This window comes from Phocoena sinus, chromosome 12 (genome assembly GCF_008692025.1).
Source record: "Phocoena sinus isolate mPhoSin1 chromosome 12, mPhoSin1.pri, whole genome shotgun sequence".
Taxonomy (NCBI): domain Eukaryota; kingdom Metazoa; phylum Chordata; class Mammalia; order Artiodactyla; family Phocoenidae; genus Phocoena; species Phocoena sinus.
In genome coordinates, this window is record NC_045774.1 from 48,923,607 (window position 1) to 48,942,830 (window position 19,224).

At 36.5% G+C, this 19,224-nt stretch overlaps 1 protein-coding gene across 3 annotated transcripts in view; it reads left to right on the forward strand.

Annotated features, from left to right (window-relative positions):
• CDK19 (cyclin dependent kinase 19) overlaps positions 1-19,224 on the forward strand; it is a 184,977-nt gene that overhangs the window by 58,381 nt on the left and 107,372 nt on the right. For all 3 annotated transcript variants that reach the window (XM_032651356.1, XM_032651358.1, XM_032651357.1), the window contains one exon: positions 2,868-2,943. In XM_032651356.1, coding sequence (XP_032507247.1) covers positions 2,868-2,943 — 76 coding nt within the window. The remainder of the gene's footprint in view (positions 1-2,867; positions 2,944-19,224) is intronic.

Consider the following 19,224-nt stretch of genomic DNA (forward strand, 5'->3'; position numbering starts at 1 on the left):
GCAGTTTCCCTGAAGGCTTTGCTCTGTCTTTATTATAGTAAATAATAAAGTTCTTTTATTTAGATAAAAGTAATTTAGAAATAAAATAGTTTTAGGGAAGAACTGGGCTGGCTCTAAAAGCCAGGTTATCACAGCCATGGAGGCCAGGTTCACCTCCTTTTCAGCCTTGTCAGGTAAAAGAACAAATTATACCTTTATGATACTTAATATTATGTGTGCCTGAAACATATAAGCCATGGGGTATGAATTTTCACACGAGCTCCCGGAGAAGGGCTCTCACATGGGATGAGAGCAGTAAGGCTTCTCTGCCCCATGTGCCAGTCACTGAAATATTTGTGGGCATTGTGGGAAAGGACAAATCTTTAGTTTTCATAACTAAGGTATTGGCATCTGACCACAGATTAGCATTGAAATAGCACAGTGATGAAAGTGAGTCCATATGCCCGCTGGGATTCTGCCACTTCTTCATATGGTGAACCTCAGAGGTGCTACATCATTGCTTATCATCCAACAGTTAATATACAAGAGAACTGGTAATGATATATGCACTTTATTTCATTCTCAATGCAAAAGCTGCAGATAAATCTTAAGTTTGCAGATCTTTGAGTATTTTATTAATTTAGCAGATGGAAGTTATATTTAAACTTATTAAGTGAAATAATTACTGGGTTTGTTCCTAGATCCTATCCATATAATTCAGAGTAAGAGGCCTATGCTTCAGTCTATTCTGCTCAGGCTTTCAAATTCTTTTGACAACCTGGATGTGAAATTCAAAAGTCATTAATGTGATGTGTTAATTTTGCACTTTTTGACTTACTGCAGAAATCTTATAGTTTCCATAGCAACAATAACCTATCCAGATTGTGTAATATTCTTTACAGTATTAAAAATAAAACTACGCAATTACTTGAGCTTTTGGAGCACTTCATTTAGGGGAACTGGGGATTGAAATATTTCTGTTTAAAAGAAAATTATAATTTCATATGAAAGTTTTGTCAGAAAGCATGTATAACTTTAAGAATTTATTCAATTAAATATTTAGTAGTAGATACCTGGTAGTTAATTTAATTATTAATTGTATGAAATTTACATTGTAAGCATTGTGTTAAGCATCTCAGGCACAAATGCTTTCACACACATACCCATACATACTTTCAAGGTAGGGGGGGATATTTGGCTTTAATTACATTCAGTCACCTTCACCTGCTGCTTGCACTTCTTAGTGGCCTCTGGGTGGTCTGAAAAACGTGTAGTTTTATGTTTGGAGGAAACAGGATGGAGAAAAAGGAACACTTTGCTCTTTAAAACATGCCTAAGATATCACTTTGAAAATACAAAAGATTGTTTTAATAGGTGACTGTTTTCAGAGTATCAAATTATTTTGTATTTTTTCTTTTTCCCTCTAATTCTAATTTAAAAGGCAATATAATATTGGCATTAAGGTAGTTAACATAACTTTCTACATCTTAACACAACTTTTTCTTTTTTTATATCACCTTCAACATATGTCTAAATGTATATATTTTTATACGGTATGATTTATGTATTTTCTCAGCAACATATGGTAAACATTTTCCATGTTTCCAATGATCTCCATGATTATCATTTTAATAATTGCATAACAGTCTATCCTGTTGACATATGTGGTACAATTTCTCTTTATCAAAATGCTGCTTAATTGTTTCCTGAATGTCATATATTGGAAGAAAAATGGATATAATTTTCAGACTGTGGGAAAAAGTAACCATAACTCAGTTATTTGCTCAAAACAGACGATTGTGAAAATCTTCAAAATGCACATAAAATGATGTTTTAAAATGCATATTATGAGTAACCTCTTAAACTGCTTTATCTGCTAGTAAACACAGAATGGGGAAAATGAGGAATAGGTAAGTAGGACAGATGCAGCACTACTTAGGTACTATCATTTGACAAAACCTTCATGACATGGTGATACCCTGTTGAGGCTCTAATATAATCAAAAGGCAAAACTCAGAGGGCATGGATTATACTCCTCTTGTCAGAATAACCAGTGGTAGGAATCACATTTGTGACATTCAGCTGGGACCTTGCTGTGGCTGGTTCTGGTGTCAGTACCCTGAGGATACAGTGTTGCACTAGACACTCATCTGATACTATTACTATTTTTATGGACCTATCACCATTATTGATCTGTTGTCTTCCCTTGGTTAAGCACCCTGGTAACTAGTGGGGTTTCCCAGAATTCCTAATTCTACCTCCATTAATTGGAAAATTCACTGTAACTACTGAGTTTTTCCTAGATATCTTGAGAATGAGGTGTTGGTGGCCAATTTTGAAGTGTTTCCAAGGCTTTTGGTTGAGGTCTTAGGGATTTTGAATGTCCCCTGTCCTAGGTGAAAACTAGCGTGTCTTAGTGGGTAATACATTCTTCTATAACTCCCCCATTTATTAAGTGGGTCTTATACTGTGAAATTACTTTAAACAAATATATAAGTTTACATCTGTCATTTATTTTTGTAATTAATGTTTATAACAGAATGCTTTCATGGACTCCAGATAATTAAGACAGTAGAATTATCTTACAATATGCTTGAGTTTATATTTATGCTTGTTTACTTTTTGAAACTAGTGCTGTGTTTAGTATCCTGTTCTGTTTCCATTTTGTACTTTGTGTTTTGGCTCTGTCTAGTGTTTTCATTGTGACATGAATATGTTTGGTATTTCACATTATTGTAATGGAAATATTATCAGAAATAATAAGCAATGCATGCATAGTGAGGGTGTTTACATATTACTGAGAGTTGTGCATTTCATTGTTTTTGTAGTTACAGTTTTGAATTTGAAAATAACATGTAGAAAAAAATAATTTTTTTGTTTATATGCAGAAAAGATGAAAAGGAGTATGCATTGAAGCAAATTGAAGGCACAGGAATATCCATGTCGGCTTGTAGAGAGATTGCAGTAAGTGGACATAAATACATTATTTATTTTGTTATGATATTGGATGGTGATTGATATTAATATAAAAGCTTCACTAATATATAGAATGCATGTTATTTCAAAGATGTTAATTAGTTTAAGGATATTTTATATAAGATGAGAAAAGTTGCATAAACTTTTTGATTACTTGAAAGTCATCGTTGAACATTGTCTTAATGATATTTAGGATTTATAATCTTAAGAATACTGAGCTAAATGATTAATTAATTTGAATTATGATTGAGTATAATTATTAATTTAAATTAGTAATTTAATATCTGTCTTTTCTGTAGTTTTAGGAGTGATATCTGTCTTTATAGAGAAGAGGGTGATACTGTTAGATACTATGCATATAAAATATTTTTTCTGAAATAAGTATTTTGGTGTTACATTTTACTAGTTGCTAGAAAAATAAGAGTATCATAATAATAGGAGAATTCCTTAAAGAAAGATGATTTTTTTTTGTCTTTATATGGCATACTTGTACATTTAAGAAATGATTGTCCATAAGAATACCTAACATTTCCTGAGTATTTACCAGGTACCAGGCTTACTAAGTGCTTTTAAGTATTAATTAATTTAATTTTCATAATCATGAAATAAGTAATTTTAATATCCCCATTTTACAGATCAGTAAACAGAGGCAAAATCATAATTATGGCTTAGAAGTCTTAATATTATATTCCCTTATTATAGTTCTTCAGTTTCTTATTTTAGTGTTTTAGTTTCTTATTGGGGCTTTATCATGATATCACATCTATAAGGGATTTATGTCTCTAAATTATTAAATATATTGTCCATATCCATTAGATATTTCTGTCTCTCATTTGGTAATTATTACATATATTGCCCACGATTCCATATTTCTGCTTCACTCACATGGAAGCACTACATCATCACTCTTAATCATAAGAAAAAGAATGATGCAAAGAACACATGAGGCAGGATTTATTTACAACTGAGTGTCTGCCTTAGTGGCTAAGCTAGCCATGAGTCTCAGTTTCCTTATTTGTGAAATAAGGGAATTATAAGGTCCCTTCTAGTCATAAATTCTTTGATTTCAGAATGGGAGCTTCTCACTAGACTGTGCACAGTTTGAAGGGCAGGGACCTTGTCTTTTTATCCCTAGTTCCTAGCATAACTACCTGGCACATAGCAGGTGCCCCATAAATGTTTTTTGAATAAATCAATAAATAAACAGAACAAAAAAGTTCTATATGATCCTAAGTTTGCTTTAGAATATAAATTTATTATTTAAGATTTTCATTTTGGCAGTTTTCCATTAACTGTAAATTGGTGTTTATAATGCCCTACCAGAATAAGCATTTGATATATGATTTTTAACTCCCTGAAAGTCATAAACATTATTATTTCAATCAGTATGAATATTACTGGTGTGCAATTTTGCTATTTTAGAGTACCATAATTTAGTATAGCATTAATTCAACTTCCGTGAGTTAATTGGGTTAATAACTGCAATTTAAGGTATTGATTATTAGGAAATGAAAACCCAATTCTAGATGTTCTTTTTGAAACAGAGACATATCTTCTGAGGAATACATGGGTTCCGTTTTCTCAGCATCCTCACTAGCATTTGTCATGTCTTGTTTTATGATAGTAGCCGTTTTAACAGGTGTGAGGTGATATCTTACTGTGGTTTTGATTTGCATTTCCTTGATGATTAGTCATGTTGAGCACCTTTTCATGGACCTGCTGGCCATCTGTATATTTTATTCTTTGGAAAAATATCTGTTCAGTCCCTCTGCCCATTTTTTAATTGGATGATGATTTTTGCAATTGAGTTGTATGCTTTCCTGATATATTTTAGATATTAACCACTTATCAGATAAATAGTTTGCAAATATCTTCTACTCTGTAGGTTGCCTTTTCATTTTGTTGATTGCTTCTTTTGTTGTGCGGAAGCTAGAAAAACTTAACTCTTAAACTCATTCACAGTCTCTATATTTTTATTGAGGGTTTGCCTAATAGAATTTTAGGAAGTATGCAGAGTTTCTGGATTGAGTAATTTTTTTAATCATTTCCTGAATGACTTAACTGCAACATGATAGGGATTTTGACAGAAAGTTAGCATGTATGTTATTGCATAGTGGCTAAGTGCATACTTCGTAAATTATAAGCTCACGGACACAGTTTTATAATTATTGCTTTATGCAGTTGTCTTTTTTTTTTTTTAGTCTTTATTGGAGTATAATTGCTTTACAATGGTTAGTTTCTGCTTTATAACAAAGTGAATCAGTTATACATATACATATGTTCCCATATCTCTTCCCTCTTGCATCTCCCTCCCTCCCACCCTCCCTACCCCACCCCTCTAGGTGGTCACAAACCACCGAGCTGATCTCCCTGTGCTATGCGGCTGCTTCCCACTAGCTATCTATTTTACGTTTGGTAGTGTATATATGTCTATGCCACTCTCTCGCTTTGTCACAGCTTACTGTTCCCTCTCCCCATATCATTAAGTCCATTCTCTAGTAGGTCTGTGTCTTTATTCCTGTCTTACCCCTAGGTTCTTCATGTCATTTTTTTTTCTTAAATTCCATATATATGTGTTAGCATACAGTGTTTGTCTTTCTCTTTCTGACTTACTTCACTCTGTATGACAGACTCTAGGTCCATCCACCTCATTACAAATAGCTCAATTTCCTTTCTTTTTATGGCTGAGTAATATTCCATTGTATATATGTGCTATGCAGTTGTCTTTTAAATCACATAGAAGAAAAAAGAGTTAAGAACAAAAATACATTTATGCTGTCTTTTCTATTTACCCATGTTGTTACCTTTACCAGTGCTCTTTATTTTTTGTGTAGATATGGGTTACTGTCATATATATAGTTCTTTGTTTTTAACTGAAGGTCTCCCTTTAGTAATTTTTTGTAGAGCAGATCTTCTAGGAATGAATTTTCTCAGTTTTTGGGACTATCTTAATTTCTTCTTTTTTTCCTTTATCACTTATTTCTCCTTTGTTTTTTGCAGCATAGTTTTTTTTTTTTTTTTTTTTTTGCGGTATGCGGGCCTCTCACAGTTGTGGCCTCTCCCGTTGCGGAGCACCGGCTCCGGACACGCAGGCCCAGCGGCCATGGCTCACGGGCCCAGCCGTTCCACGGCATGTGGGATCTTCCCAGACCGGGGCACGAACCCGTGTCCCCCGCATCGGCAGGCGGACTCCCAACCACAGCGCCACCAGGGAAGCCCTGCAGCATAGTTTTGACGGATATAGAATTCTTGAATGACAGTCTTTTTCTTTCTTCACTTTGACTGTGTTATCTCACTGCCTTTTGGCCTCCATGGTTTCTGATGAGAAGTCAGCTGTTAATCCATGAAAATCTCTTGAACATTAGGAGTTATTTTCTTGCTACTTTCAAGATTCTCTCTTTGTCTTTGTCTTTTGAAAGTTTGATTATATGTGTAGGTGTGGAACCTACTTTGAATTCGTTGAGTTTCTTGGATGTAGAGATTAATTTTTTTTTTTTAATCAGAGTTGGGAAGTTTTCAGCCATCATTTCTTTAGATATTCTTTCTGCCCTTTTCTTTCTCTCCTCGCCTCTCCTCCTGAGACTGCCATTATGAGTATATTTATAGGCTTGATGGTCTCCCAAAGGTCACTGAGGCTCTGTTGATTTTTTTCTAATTCTCTTTTTCTATTTATTGCTCAGACAGGATGTTTTCAATTGCCTATCTTCAAGTTTAATGATTCTTTCTTCTGCCAGCTTGAATTTGCTGCTAAGCCCCCCTCTAGTGAAATTTTCATTGTAGTTATTTTACTTTTTGATTCCAAAATTGCTGTATGGTTCTTCTTCTTTTTTTTAATAGACTTTACTTTTTAGAGCAGTATTAAGTTTACAGCAAAATTGAATGAAAGTTCTAGAGATTTCCCATATACTCCCTACCCCCACACATGCATAGCCTAACCTATTATCAACATCCTCCACCAGAGTAGTACATTTATTACAACTGATGAACCTATGTTGATACTCAAAGACCATAGTTTACATTAGGGTTCACTCTTGGTGTTGTATATTTTATGGGTTTGGACAGATGTCTAATGACATGTATCCACCATTATGGTATCATACAGAGTAGTTCCACTGCCCTAAAAATCTTCTGTGCCCCACCTGTTCATCCTAAACCTATTCCCCACCCCCCTTCCCCATAATCACAGATCTTTTTACTGTTTACATAATTTTGCCTTTTCCAGAATGTCATATAGATGGAATCATACAGTATGTAGCCTTTTGAGATTGGCTTCTTTCACTTAATAGTATGCATTTAAAATTCCTCCATATCTGTCACGGCTTGATAGCTCATTTCTTTTTAGTGCTGAATAATATTCCATCATCTGGATGTATTACAGTTTGTTTACACATTCATCTACTAAAGTACATCTTGGTTGCTTCCAAGTTTTGGTAATTATGAGTAAAGCTGCTGTAAACATTGTGTGTAGGCTTTTTTGTGGACATAACTTTTCAATTCCTTTGGGCAAATATCAGCACAGTTGCTGGACTGCATGGTAAGAGTATGTTTAGTAGTTTAGTAAGAAACCACCAAACTGTCTTACAAAGTGGCTGTGCCATTTTGCATTCTCACTACCAGTGGATGAGAGTTCCTGTTGCTCCACATCCTCACCAATATTTGTTGTTGTCAGTGTTCTGGATTTAGCCATTCTAATAGGTATGTAGTGGTATCTTGTTTAATGAAACTCTGCTTTAGCCTTTAAGTCCTGCTTGTATGGCATTAAGAGATGTGAGATTAGAGTCTTTTCAGATATTTCCTGGACATACCCACAGCTTTGCATATTGGCATGGTTGCAGTCTTTATTACCTAGTTTCAATTATAGAAAATTCTAGAAAATGAAAACTAATCTGTAGTGGTGGCTAGTAGATCATTGACTGTGTGGGGATAGGAATAGAAACAGGGATGTATTACAAAGGAGCATGAGGAGTCTCTTGGGGATGATGTAAGTCTTCATCATTGTGATTGTCATGATGGTTTCATGGGTTTGTATCAACAATAAAACTCGAAAATGGTATGCACTTATAGCTCAGTAAATTCAGGGGGAAATCAGTAAAGGCATATGAGATTATTAGTGGATCAAGGGTCTGTGAAAGAGGAATTTGTAAGAATCAATGGATCGCAAGCAAAACTGGAGGGATTGGCCTTGAATAGGAAATGGAACAGATAGTTCATCCTGTGAACCTACAGTGACAGAAGAAAGGATGGTGTCAACATATGTCAGTTTGCTAGGGAGATGATGAGGTAGTTACATTCTTGTGTGCCTCTTTTTCTGTGTGTGTGAATGTTAATGTGGTGAATGTTTTAAGTTATTGAAGGCTATGTGAAAATATGCTGATCAAAAATAAGGTTATAGAAGTGTTATAGTCCACCAAAAGTAGGAGACCAGTCATGGCACCAGTCTGCATGACTGTACTGTTTTCTTCATTATAAGCCCAGTGTAAGAAGGGAGAATTCGAATTTCTTTTGACTGATGCAGTAGGACAGAAAATGTAAGGTGGTAGAGAGTCAGAGAGGTTAGGAGGGACTGATAGGTTGGGGAGAATGTAGACAACATCATAAATGAAAAAGCAGATAGAACTTGTTCTTTGCCTTTTTCCTTCTGTATCCCATAATATTATCTACTTCCTGGCATTTTCTCATTCATATATAGACACATAGGTAGGAGGCTTTTGATTTGGAGAAAATTAGGAACAATTTCACTCATTACTCTAAAAGGATGGGACTGTGACTGAAGGACACCTTCTGAGAGCAGGGTTGGATGATGAGAAAAGAAGTCAAAGAACTTGTAGCCATGGAGTGAACTTGGAAGAATGTGTACAGGATGGGAAGAAGTTTAAGAACTAAGATGCATCACTACCTCAAGTGTCACCAATAAAGAAAATCGTATCACATTTTAATTTCATTTGAACCTTATTGATCACAGGTGAATTATAACCCCATATCTTTGTACAGTGCTTTACAGTTTACAATATGCCATAACAGGGAATAATTCTGGGTGATGAACATACTAGGAACATGTGAACATGAGCCCTTTTAGCTTGAGGTTACAGGGGAGTTCTAATGTAAAGTTTTTTTTTACCTTTGTGGCCTGTGTAATCATAAGGTTGCTAGGTTGAAAAAGTGATAAACACCATTAATTCAGATCCTATTAATTTGTTTCCTGGTTATGAAATTCAAAAGTGTTTATTATAAAATTCTCAGAGGGCTTCCCTGCTGGCACAGTGGTTGAGAGTCCACCTGCCGATGCAGGGGACACGGGTTTGTGCCCCGGTCCGGGAAGATCCCACATGCCGCGGAGCGGCTGGGCCCGTGAGCCATGGCCGCTGAGCCTGCGCGTCCGGAGCCTGTGCTCTGCAATGGGAGAGGCCACAACAGTGAGAGGCCCACATACCGCAAAAAAAAAAAAAAAAATTCTCAGAGAGTGTGGAAGAATCATGTTAAGAGCATCTGTTAACACTAACACTTAGAAATAATCAGTATTAATATTTTGCGTATAGTCTTCTAGACTTTTTTCTTTGCAAAAATACAGAGGATTTTTTTCCCATAAGAGTGAGGAGTCCATCAATTTTTTATAAAATGTAATTTCATCTGGGGTAATACAAAGGTAAAATTTTAACTATCAAAATAATAATTGTGGGCTTCCCTGGTGGCGCAGTGGTTGAGAGTCCGCCTGCCGATGCAGGGGACGCGGGTTTGTGCCCCGGTCCAGGAGAGGCCACAACAGTGAGAGGCCCGCATACCACAAAAAAAAAAAAAAAAAAAAATTATGCTAGTTCTGTGGGATATAAGAAAAATTATAACTCTGGAGTACTCTTCAAAAAATTGAAATGGTCCCAAAGAAAGTGAAGACAGACTGGAAGGAAAATTAGTCAAGGGAAGAAGGATGGAGGGCATAGGTTGAGGAGGGAAGAGGAATAGAGAAAACCTGACTTCATGTCAGATTGCATCTTCCTCAGTTTTGCCTTGTGTTGCTGAGAAGCCACTTCCTCAGTCACCTCTACTCAGTTTTGCCCAGTGTATGTATCTGCCAGCATCCCAGAATCGATGCTCCCATGGTGACAGGTGGGATCAGTTGTAATGGATTGTTGCTTGCCGTTTTTCTGCATAGCACAAAGCAGGCAGGGTGGAGTGGCAGTTAAAGCATTATTTGCTATTTTTTTTCCCTGTCTTGCCACCTTGGTGGCGTAGCAGGCTGCTATGTAAACTTAAGTGGAATGCTTGGAACTTTCCCTTGTCTTCAAGGAATTAGCCCTTGTTTTTTTTTTTTTTTTATGAAATGGAAATGGTAAAATGTGTGTTTGCTGTGGATTCCTTGAGAACTTTAATTCTTTTTTTATTTTTATTTATTTTATTTTTGGCTCCGTTGGGTCTTCATTGCTGCACGCGGGCTTTCTCTAATTGTGGCAAGTGGGGCCTTCTCTTTGCTGCGGTGCACGAGCTTCTCATTGTGGTGGCTTCCCTTGTTGTGGAGCATGGGCTCTAGGCACGTGGGCTTCAGTAGTTGTGGCATGCGGGCTCAGTAGTTGTGGCTTGCGGGCTCTAGAGTGCAAGCTCAGTAGTTGTGGTGCATGGGCTTAGTTGCTCCACGGGATGTGGGATCTTCCTGGACCAGGGCTCGAACCCGTGTCCCCTGCATTGGCAGGTGGATTCTTAACCACTGTGCCACCAGGGAAGTCTGAAAGCTCTAATTCTTACTAATACATTTATTTTTATCAACCTTAAAACTGTTTTGTTAAATTTCATGAATTGAAAGTTGAGAAATGTCTGTTTATTTTCATTAAGATTATTTAATTGTATCTCAATTGCTTTTATGTTGCACTGAGTGCAGATTTTTTCTTAAATATGTGTCCAACTTTCTAAGAGTATAGATTTGTGGAAATAAATCTGTGATTCAAGTACTTTACCCTTTCTATGCAAGGGACAAAATCTAAATATAGTATTAAGATTTTTGTGAAAAATACTAAAGGTATAAAACGTTTTCTTTTTTCAGTAGACTTTTAACATGGTCTTCTGTAATAATTATTTTCATAAAAAGTTTGGCATGATTTGGGAGACTAGAACTAAATTAATCATGTATGAAATCATCTTGGAGCAAAATCTGTTCTTTGGTATGATCTTTGTGTTCTCCTTAGAGACAAACAGAAATTTACTTTTGGGATTGAAGACTCAGCATAGATTTTTTCTTCTTTAAAATGTGGGTTTTTTTTTTCCCCCCTTGCATTGGATAGTGATAGTTACTACTTTTCTCATGAAGATAATATATTTAGTTTGTTTGGCATTTAAATAAATATATTCTTGCTGACTCTTGTAATGAAAAATGAAGCCTTGTATGAGTTGGGGAGTAGGGTTTGGGATTATTTTAGGATGAGTCTGGGAGATGGATATAGGGTCAGCACAAAGGGAGGAACCATCATAGGATAGAAAATAAATCCTTTCAAAAGCTGAAAAAGTGCAAGGGGGCGGGTAGAAGGAGTCAGCAAGCAAGATAGATTCTCCAGTCCTTTCGTGTATCTGTCTACCTTATTGTAGATATTAGGTCATGAGTCTCTTCAAAGTTATTATTATTTGTGTGTGTGTGTGTGTGTGTACATGTGTGTGCATGCATGCACCTTTTGGAGTGTGTTTCAAGCTGCTTTATGTTTCCTCTGAGAAGACTAAGTGACCAATCTTTGTATTCTCAGCAGGAGATTTAAATACCTATTGTTGCCAGTGGTAGAAAAGAGGTGGGCCATATAAGTTTCTGGGGTTTTGTATAAAGGTGACAAATGTGAGAAGGAACAGTTTGAGAAGAGATAATACTGGTCTTGCTCACCAGTTTCTCGTGTGTGTGTGTGTGTGTGTGTGTGTGTGTGTGTGAATGGTTGTTTTATTATTATTATTGATAGTAACTTTTTCCTATTTAAACTCTAAAAAAACATAACTTTTAGTTAAAATTGTTTTCTGTGGTCAAAGTAAATTATTTTTAAGGAACTATACATTTAATTTTTAAAGTTTATTATTATAGAAGATACTGAATTATAAAATTTAACAAACTTGGCAATTCTACATTCAAAATAAGAGACTGAAGTGGGAAAACAAAGTATTTATTTGAAAAAAAAATATGCCTTAGGTTTCAGATTGTAAAGTGGGAGAGAATATGGACTTTGGTATCAGATAGACTTGAGATTGTATCTGGACTTTACCATTACTTCTCTATATCTTGAGCAAGGACCCATTTTCTAGGTGGCTATAGAAATGAGGGTGTTTTCAGGGAGAATCAGGTTGTACCTGATTTGCTTTGAGGGCTGGCAATGTCAAGGAAGCAGGCCATGCAGCAGTCCACAGGTTGCTCGGATTCTCAGAATCCCTGAGCCTCTTAACTTGCTGATGTTCCAGGTCATCCTCAGCTTCACCTTATAACCAGACTATCAACTAAATCTCATAAATATTTTGACAAAACACTTCTTTTCAAATATGTTCAAGAATCATATAAGTTCTTAGGAGGGAGGAGTTGCATGTGAGAGGAGAGAGTCTGAGCCTTGCATATATGTTAGTGGTGCATACTGCATCTAAGTTCTTGGGTTAAAATATGGATAATTTCCACTCTTATTTCTAGTTCATCTTTCAGACTACTTTGATTTATCTGGATTTGGAATTAAACATGTTTCTCAGTCTGTGCAGTCTCTTTTTTCTTTTTTTGGCCTAATAAAAATTATTAATCCTATAAACCAACTATCAACATATCTGATTTCTGTTAACCTTAGTTTCTTCATGTCTAAAATTAGATTAATAGTACCTAATCTCACAGAATTGTACTAAGGATAAATTAAAGTATGTAAGCCTTTTGGCTCATAACCTTCAGTTCCCAGTGAAGGTTAGCTTTCCCATTTTCTTTTAAGTTGAATTTGTTAGTGTGATGGAAAAGTAAATTGTGGGTGGCCTTAGCTTAGATCAGTAATAATAAATAGGGGGCCGGTAAATGTCTTTTAAAAATTCAGTCACTTTGTTGTGGTCTCTGAATGCTAAGTTATATTTAAAATGTACTTTAGCGGCAGATACAGTTGTGCCCCTTCCTCAAATATATCAGTCCGTTAACAGATATTGATCACTACTCTTTGGAACACATAGTGTTGCTTGCTGAGAGAATACAGAGCAGTATTTTCAGGAAGGTGGCAGTCTTTTTAAATCAGTTTTTGGGAATGTGAAATGTCTTTTCCCTCAGGAAACATTGACATAAACGATGCCCAGGTTACTGGTCTCTGCCACCAAAACCTATTTGGCCTATGGGTAACTGAATTATGGTACTCTAGTACTGTAGTACTTGAGGACTACTTATAACATTGTTTCTATGGGGAACACATTTAGAATTAAAATCTTACATGGCAGGATACATCTTGCCTTGTCATAGTTTTTTAAATGGGAACAGGCTCTTCAGGTTCAGGTCACTGGCCAAGAATTCAAGGCATTAGAAATTAGAGTAGGGATTGGGGGAGATAAGCCATAGTGTCAGAGGATAGGTGGTTTTATGGCACCCAGAAGTATGGAATGGAAATTGTATTATCCAAGCAGTGGGTTTGGGGGATAGTTCTTTACCTGGGAGAAAAAGAGTAGGGAGTAGATAATGAGGGAGTTAAGGCAGGCTGGGGGACCTGTTAGGCAGCCGGTAGGGTTTCAGGTAGTAACCAGGAAAATGAGGAATGGAGGCACTTGGCCAATCAGTAGCCATCTTGAGTCAGTGGAGAGAGCTAGTGGACAGGGAAGTCTAAAGTGATAGGGATCACAAATAGGGAAAGCCTGTAATTAGGATTTTGGTACAATAACACATTATAACAAAAAATTTAGATTATTTGGGAAAAGGAGTTTAGTTACTTCAGGTACCAGTAGATTATCATAATGACATAGTCTCACATATTATTCTTCTCTTACTTTGGCCTTATATGACTTCTGGTGATATAAGCTGTTCACATTTTTAATATAGATCTTTGACATAAATAATGAACGAACGGGTGGTGCAGTGGTTAAGAATCTGCCTGCCAGTGCAGGGGACATGGGTTCAATCCCTGGTCCGGGAAGATCCCACATGCCATGGAGCAACTAAGCCTGTGTGCCACAACATATGAGCCTGCACTCTAGAGCCTGCAAGCCACAACTACTGAGCCTGCGTGCCACAACTACTGAAGCCCACGCGCCTAGAGCCCATGTTGTGAAACAAGAGAAGCCACTGCTATGAGAAGCCCATGCACCACAATGAAGAGTAGCCCCTGCTCGCCGTAACTAGAGAAAGCCCGCATGCAGCAACGAAGACCCAACACAGCCAAACATAAATAATAAATAAATAAATAAAATAACAAACAAACAAACAATAACCAATCAGAACAGTGCAAAGTCAAGATGAAGTAGAACTTTAACAGATACAAACTAGAGTTAATAGACTGCATTTGCAAAGGATGAAGATTATAGTTCAAAACCAGATAATTGTATTTTATTATAATGGACAGTTATATATTATTATAATGGGAATGAGATAAACTGATAAAACATAGATACAGTAAGTCCTCTACATATGAACCTTCAAGCTGCAGACTTTCAAAGATGTGAACCTGTGTTCGCGTGTCCAATCATGTTAAGTTAGTTCACGGGTCTGACATGCATGCATCCTCTACAAGTGTTGTGCTTTTTTTTTGTTTGTTTGTTTTTGCGGTACGCGGGCCTCTCACTGTTGCGGCCTCTCCCGCTGCGGAGCGCAGGCTCCGGACGCACAGGCTCAGCGGCCATGGCTCACAGGCCCAGCCGCTCCGCGGCATGTGGGATCTTCCCGGACCGGGGCATGAACCCGCGTCCCCTGCATCGGCAGGCGGACTCTCAACCACTGCGCCACCAGGGAAGCCCAAGTGTTGTGCTTTTGTGTACTTTACTGTACAGTACTGTGTAGAGTACAGTAGTACAGTATCTTTATTTCAAGCCCAGGATGTCCGGAACCAAGTGTAAAAGCAGCGGTGATGTAGCTGGTACTGCTGTACTTTTCAAGGTACTGTACTGTGAGATTAAAAATGTTTTCTTTATTTTTTATGTTTGTTTGTTTTTTATGTATTATTTGTGTGAAAAGTATTATAAACCTATTACAGTTCAGTACCATATAGCCGATTGTATTAGTTGGGTACCTGGGCTAACTTTGTTGAACTTACTAACAAATTGGACTTACAAATGCGCTCTCAGAATGTAACTTGTTTGTATGTAGAAGGACTTACTGTATTGGTTTACAAGCTTCTTAGTATACTCAGCACCTCAGTAATTTCAAAGCTTGAATGGGCTATTTTTCTTAGAAGATTTTTCTAATTAACTGGAAATTTTACAGTTTTTAGATTGTAGTGATGTTATTAGATAATATAGCATTCAAATAGTTGAAGAAAATTAGCATTTAAAACAAAATGACTGCCAGCAGATTACAGTTTGCTTAAGATAATGTTAGGTATTCTTTTTTTTTTTAATTAATTAATTTTATTTATTTATTTTTGACTGTGCTGGGTCTTTCTCGCCACGTGCGTGCCCTCTCCAGCTGTGGCGAGTGGGGGCTACTCTTCGCTGCGGTGCACGGGCCTCCCACTGCGGTGGCTTCTCCTGTTGCGGAGCACGGGCTCTAGGCACGCGGGCGTCCGTAGTTGTGGCTCGTGGGCTCTGGAGCGCAGGCTCAGCAGTTGTGGCGCACGGGCTTCATTGCTCCGCGGTGTGTGGGAACCTCCTGGACCACGGCTTGAACCCCTATCCCCTGACCCTGCATTGGCAGGCGGATTCCCAACCACTCTGCCACCAGGGAAGCCCGCCTGGTATTTATATAGTAAAATAATATTAGAAAAGAAAAAGATACTTGAAAATCTTATTTGCAGAGTAGTAAGTAACTAAGGTTTAGGTACAAGCTGTTATTTAAAAAATTTATTTTATTGAAGTATAGTTGATTTATGGGTACAAGCTGTTTTGTCACCTTTTTTCTCTGTAAGTAAATTCTAATTTTAAAAAGAAGCTTTTTTTTTCTTCTGGATTGCCAGCCTTTCTGAATTTTGCCACCTTATGTTAAATTAATCTGATTAATAAGCTTAACTTTATTTGTGGTTTTGGTCTTTGGATGTTGCTGGCATGGTATTTATACTTTATTTCTCCTCAGAAAGAATTCTTAAAGTTAGGTTGTTTTAATCCAGTAGAAAAACAGGCTAAAGAGTTAAACAGGAACTTTTAAAAAATTGAAACATTAATAGCCAATAAATAAAAAAGATGCTCAATTAATGATCAGAGAAATATAAAACCATAGTAAGATATACTTTTTTGCCCTCCAGATTGGTAAACAGTATCAAGTATTTGCAGTGATGTAGAATACTGGAACTGGCATGTAGTATTAGTGGAATTGTAAATTATTATATTGCAACACTGAGGAAAACAGTTTGTTTGTCTAGCAAAGTTAAGATACACATACCTTTTTACTGAACAACTTCACTCCTAGATATCTATGCTGTAGCAGTGCTTCTCAGCCCCAATGGACCCAGTCTCCCATTTTATAATAATTAATCCCTAGTCCCCTTTATTATCCTGAACTGAAACTCATAGATGATATGCATAATTTAAAAAATCACCATAATCCCTTAATATATTATAAAAAATAAAAAGGTAATAGTTTATAATGAAATAACATGTTTAAATATGTAAGAATCAGACATTTTAATTATAATATCTAAATGCTAATCAGGTCATAGATGCATACCTAATTGTGGAACATGTAATCGAGTTGACACTCAGTGTGTGGTTTGGGTAGTGTTGCATTATCATTTTTTTGTGTGTGTTGTGCTAAATCTGTACTGTGGTATATGTGAATTGATGAGGTTGTGGGCTTCACAAGTCAGTAGGAGATTTGGAAAAGAAATTCTAATTGTTCCCCAAATTCTTACCTTGAATTCAAAACAGTGTGAAGCTTATTAGTATGCTAAGTAGTATCTTTATCTCGTCGTTTGATTTTTCATTTCACTTCTTTTTCTCTAATTGCTTATCCTGTTTGTTGTTTCTCTTCTTGTTTCTTATGTCTTTTCTGTCTTTTTTTTCTACCATTTGCCAAAAGTAGGCCTGTTCCATCACTGTAGCTGTTTGTAATTCCACAAAGAATGTCTATACTTGTGTTATCTGTTTTTCTTCTTATCTGGGACTGTCTTCCTATCTATTCAGTTATGCATGGTATGTAGGTTCATACTCATATGGTAGGTAGCTTTATAGCAGAATTTCCCCAGAAGCATAAGGAAATTTTTTATTACATAAAAAATGGCTCAACTAAGTTATTAATTCACAATTTGAAATGCTTTCATTTTTCTCTAAAACAAAAGTTAACAGTCCAGTGGGCTTTATGGAATTGAGATTTCCATTGTTGTAGGTTTTTTGTTTTTGTTCATACATTAGCATTTAAAAAATGTTTTTAGTGTAGATTCACTCTGCCTTCATAAAATTTAGGTCAGGGATTGTGTCTGATATATTCATTCTTGAATCCTTGGAATCTGTCTAATACTGTGCTTGGAACAAAGTGGGCTCTTAATTAATTATTGAATAAATGCAACAGTTTATTTGAATTTGTTATTTTAACAATATTAACAACAATTAAAGGCTGAAGTTTTTTCAATACTAGATTTTAAACTTTCTGTTTGGGCAAATTATTATTTGAAATCTAATATTAAACTTTGTGAACTGTTTTCATTATCTAAAATTTTGGATCCGTTCTGATTCCCATAACCATGTATGATTTAATGAATAACTGGTAGAAATAATATTTAAATGAATAATTATTCAAAGAAGTTGATTTTTTTTTTTTTTAACATCTTTATTGGGGTATAATTGCTTTACAATGGTGTGTTAGTTTCTGCTTTATAACAAAGTGAATCAGCTATACATATACATATGTTCCCATATGTCTTCCCTCTTGCGTCTCCCTCCCTCCCACTCTCCCCATCCCACCCTTCCAGGCTGTCACAAAGCACCGAGCTAATATCCCTGTGCCTTGCGGCTGCTTCCCCCCAGCTATCTACCTTACTACGTTTGTTAGTGTGTATATGTCCATGACTCTCTCTCGCCCTGTCAAAACTCACCCCTCTCCCTCCCCATACCCTCAAGTCCGTTCTCCAGTAGGTCTGCGTCTTTATTCCTATCTTACCCCTAGGTTCTTCATGACATTTTTTTCCCTTAAATTCCATATATATGTGTTAGCATACGGTTATTTGTCTTTTTCTTTCTGACTTACTTCACTCTGTATGACAGACTCTAGGTCTATCCATCTCATTACAAATAGCTCAATTTCATTTCTTTTTAAGGCTGAGTAATATTCCATTGTGTATATGTGCCACATCTTCTTTATCCATTCATCCGATGATGGGTGCTTAGGTTGTTTCCATGTCCTGGCTATTGTAAATAGAGCTGCAATGAACATTTTGGTACATGACTCTTTTTGAATTTTGGTTTTCTCAGGGTATATGCCAAGTAGTGGGATTGCTGGGTCATATGGTAATTCTATTTGTAGTTTTTTAAGGAACCTCCATGCTGTTCTCCACAGTGGCTGAACCAATTCACATTCCCACCAGCAGTGCAAGAGTGTCCCCTTTTCTCCACACCCTCTCCAGCATTTATTGTTTCTAGATTTTTTGATGATGGCCATTCTGACTGGTGTGAGATGATATCTCATTGTAGTTTTGATTTGCATTTCTCTAATGATTAATGATGTTGAGCATTCTTTCATGTGTTTGTTGGCATTCTGTATATCTTCTTTGGAGAAATGTCTATTTAGGTCTTCTGCCCATTTTTGGATGGGGTTGTTTGTTTTTTTGTTATTGAGCTGCATGAGCTGCTTGTAAATTTTGGAGATTAATCCTTTGTCAGTTGCTTCATTTGCAAATGTTTTCTCCCATTCTGAGGGTTGTCTTTTGGTCTTGGTTATGGTTTCCTTTGCTGTGCAAAAGCTTTGAAGTTTCATTAGGTCCCATTTGTTTATTTTTGTTTTTATTTCCATTACTCTAGGAGGTGGGTCAGAAAGGATCTTGCTGTGATTTATGTCATAGAGTGTTCTTCCTATGTTTTCTTCTAAGAGTTTTATAGTTTCTGGCCTTACATTTAGGTCTTTAATCCATTTTGAGCTTATTTTTGTGTATGGTGTTAGGGAGTGATCTAATCTCATACTTTTACATGTACCTGTCCAGTTTTCCCAGCACCATTTATTGAAGAGGCTGTCCTTTC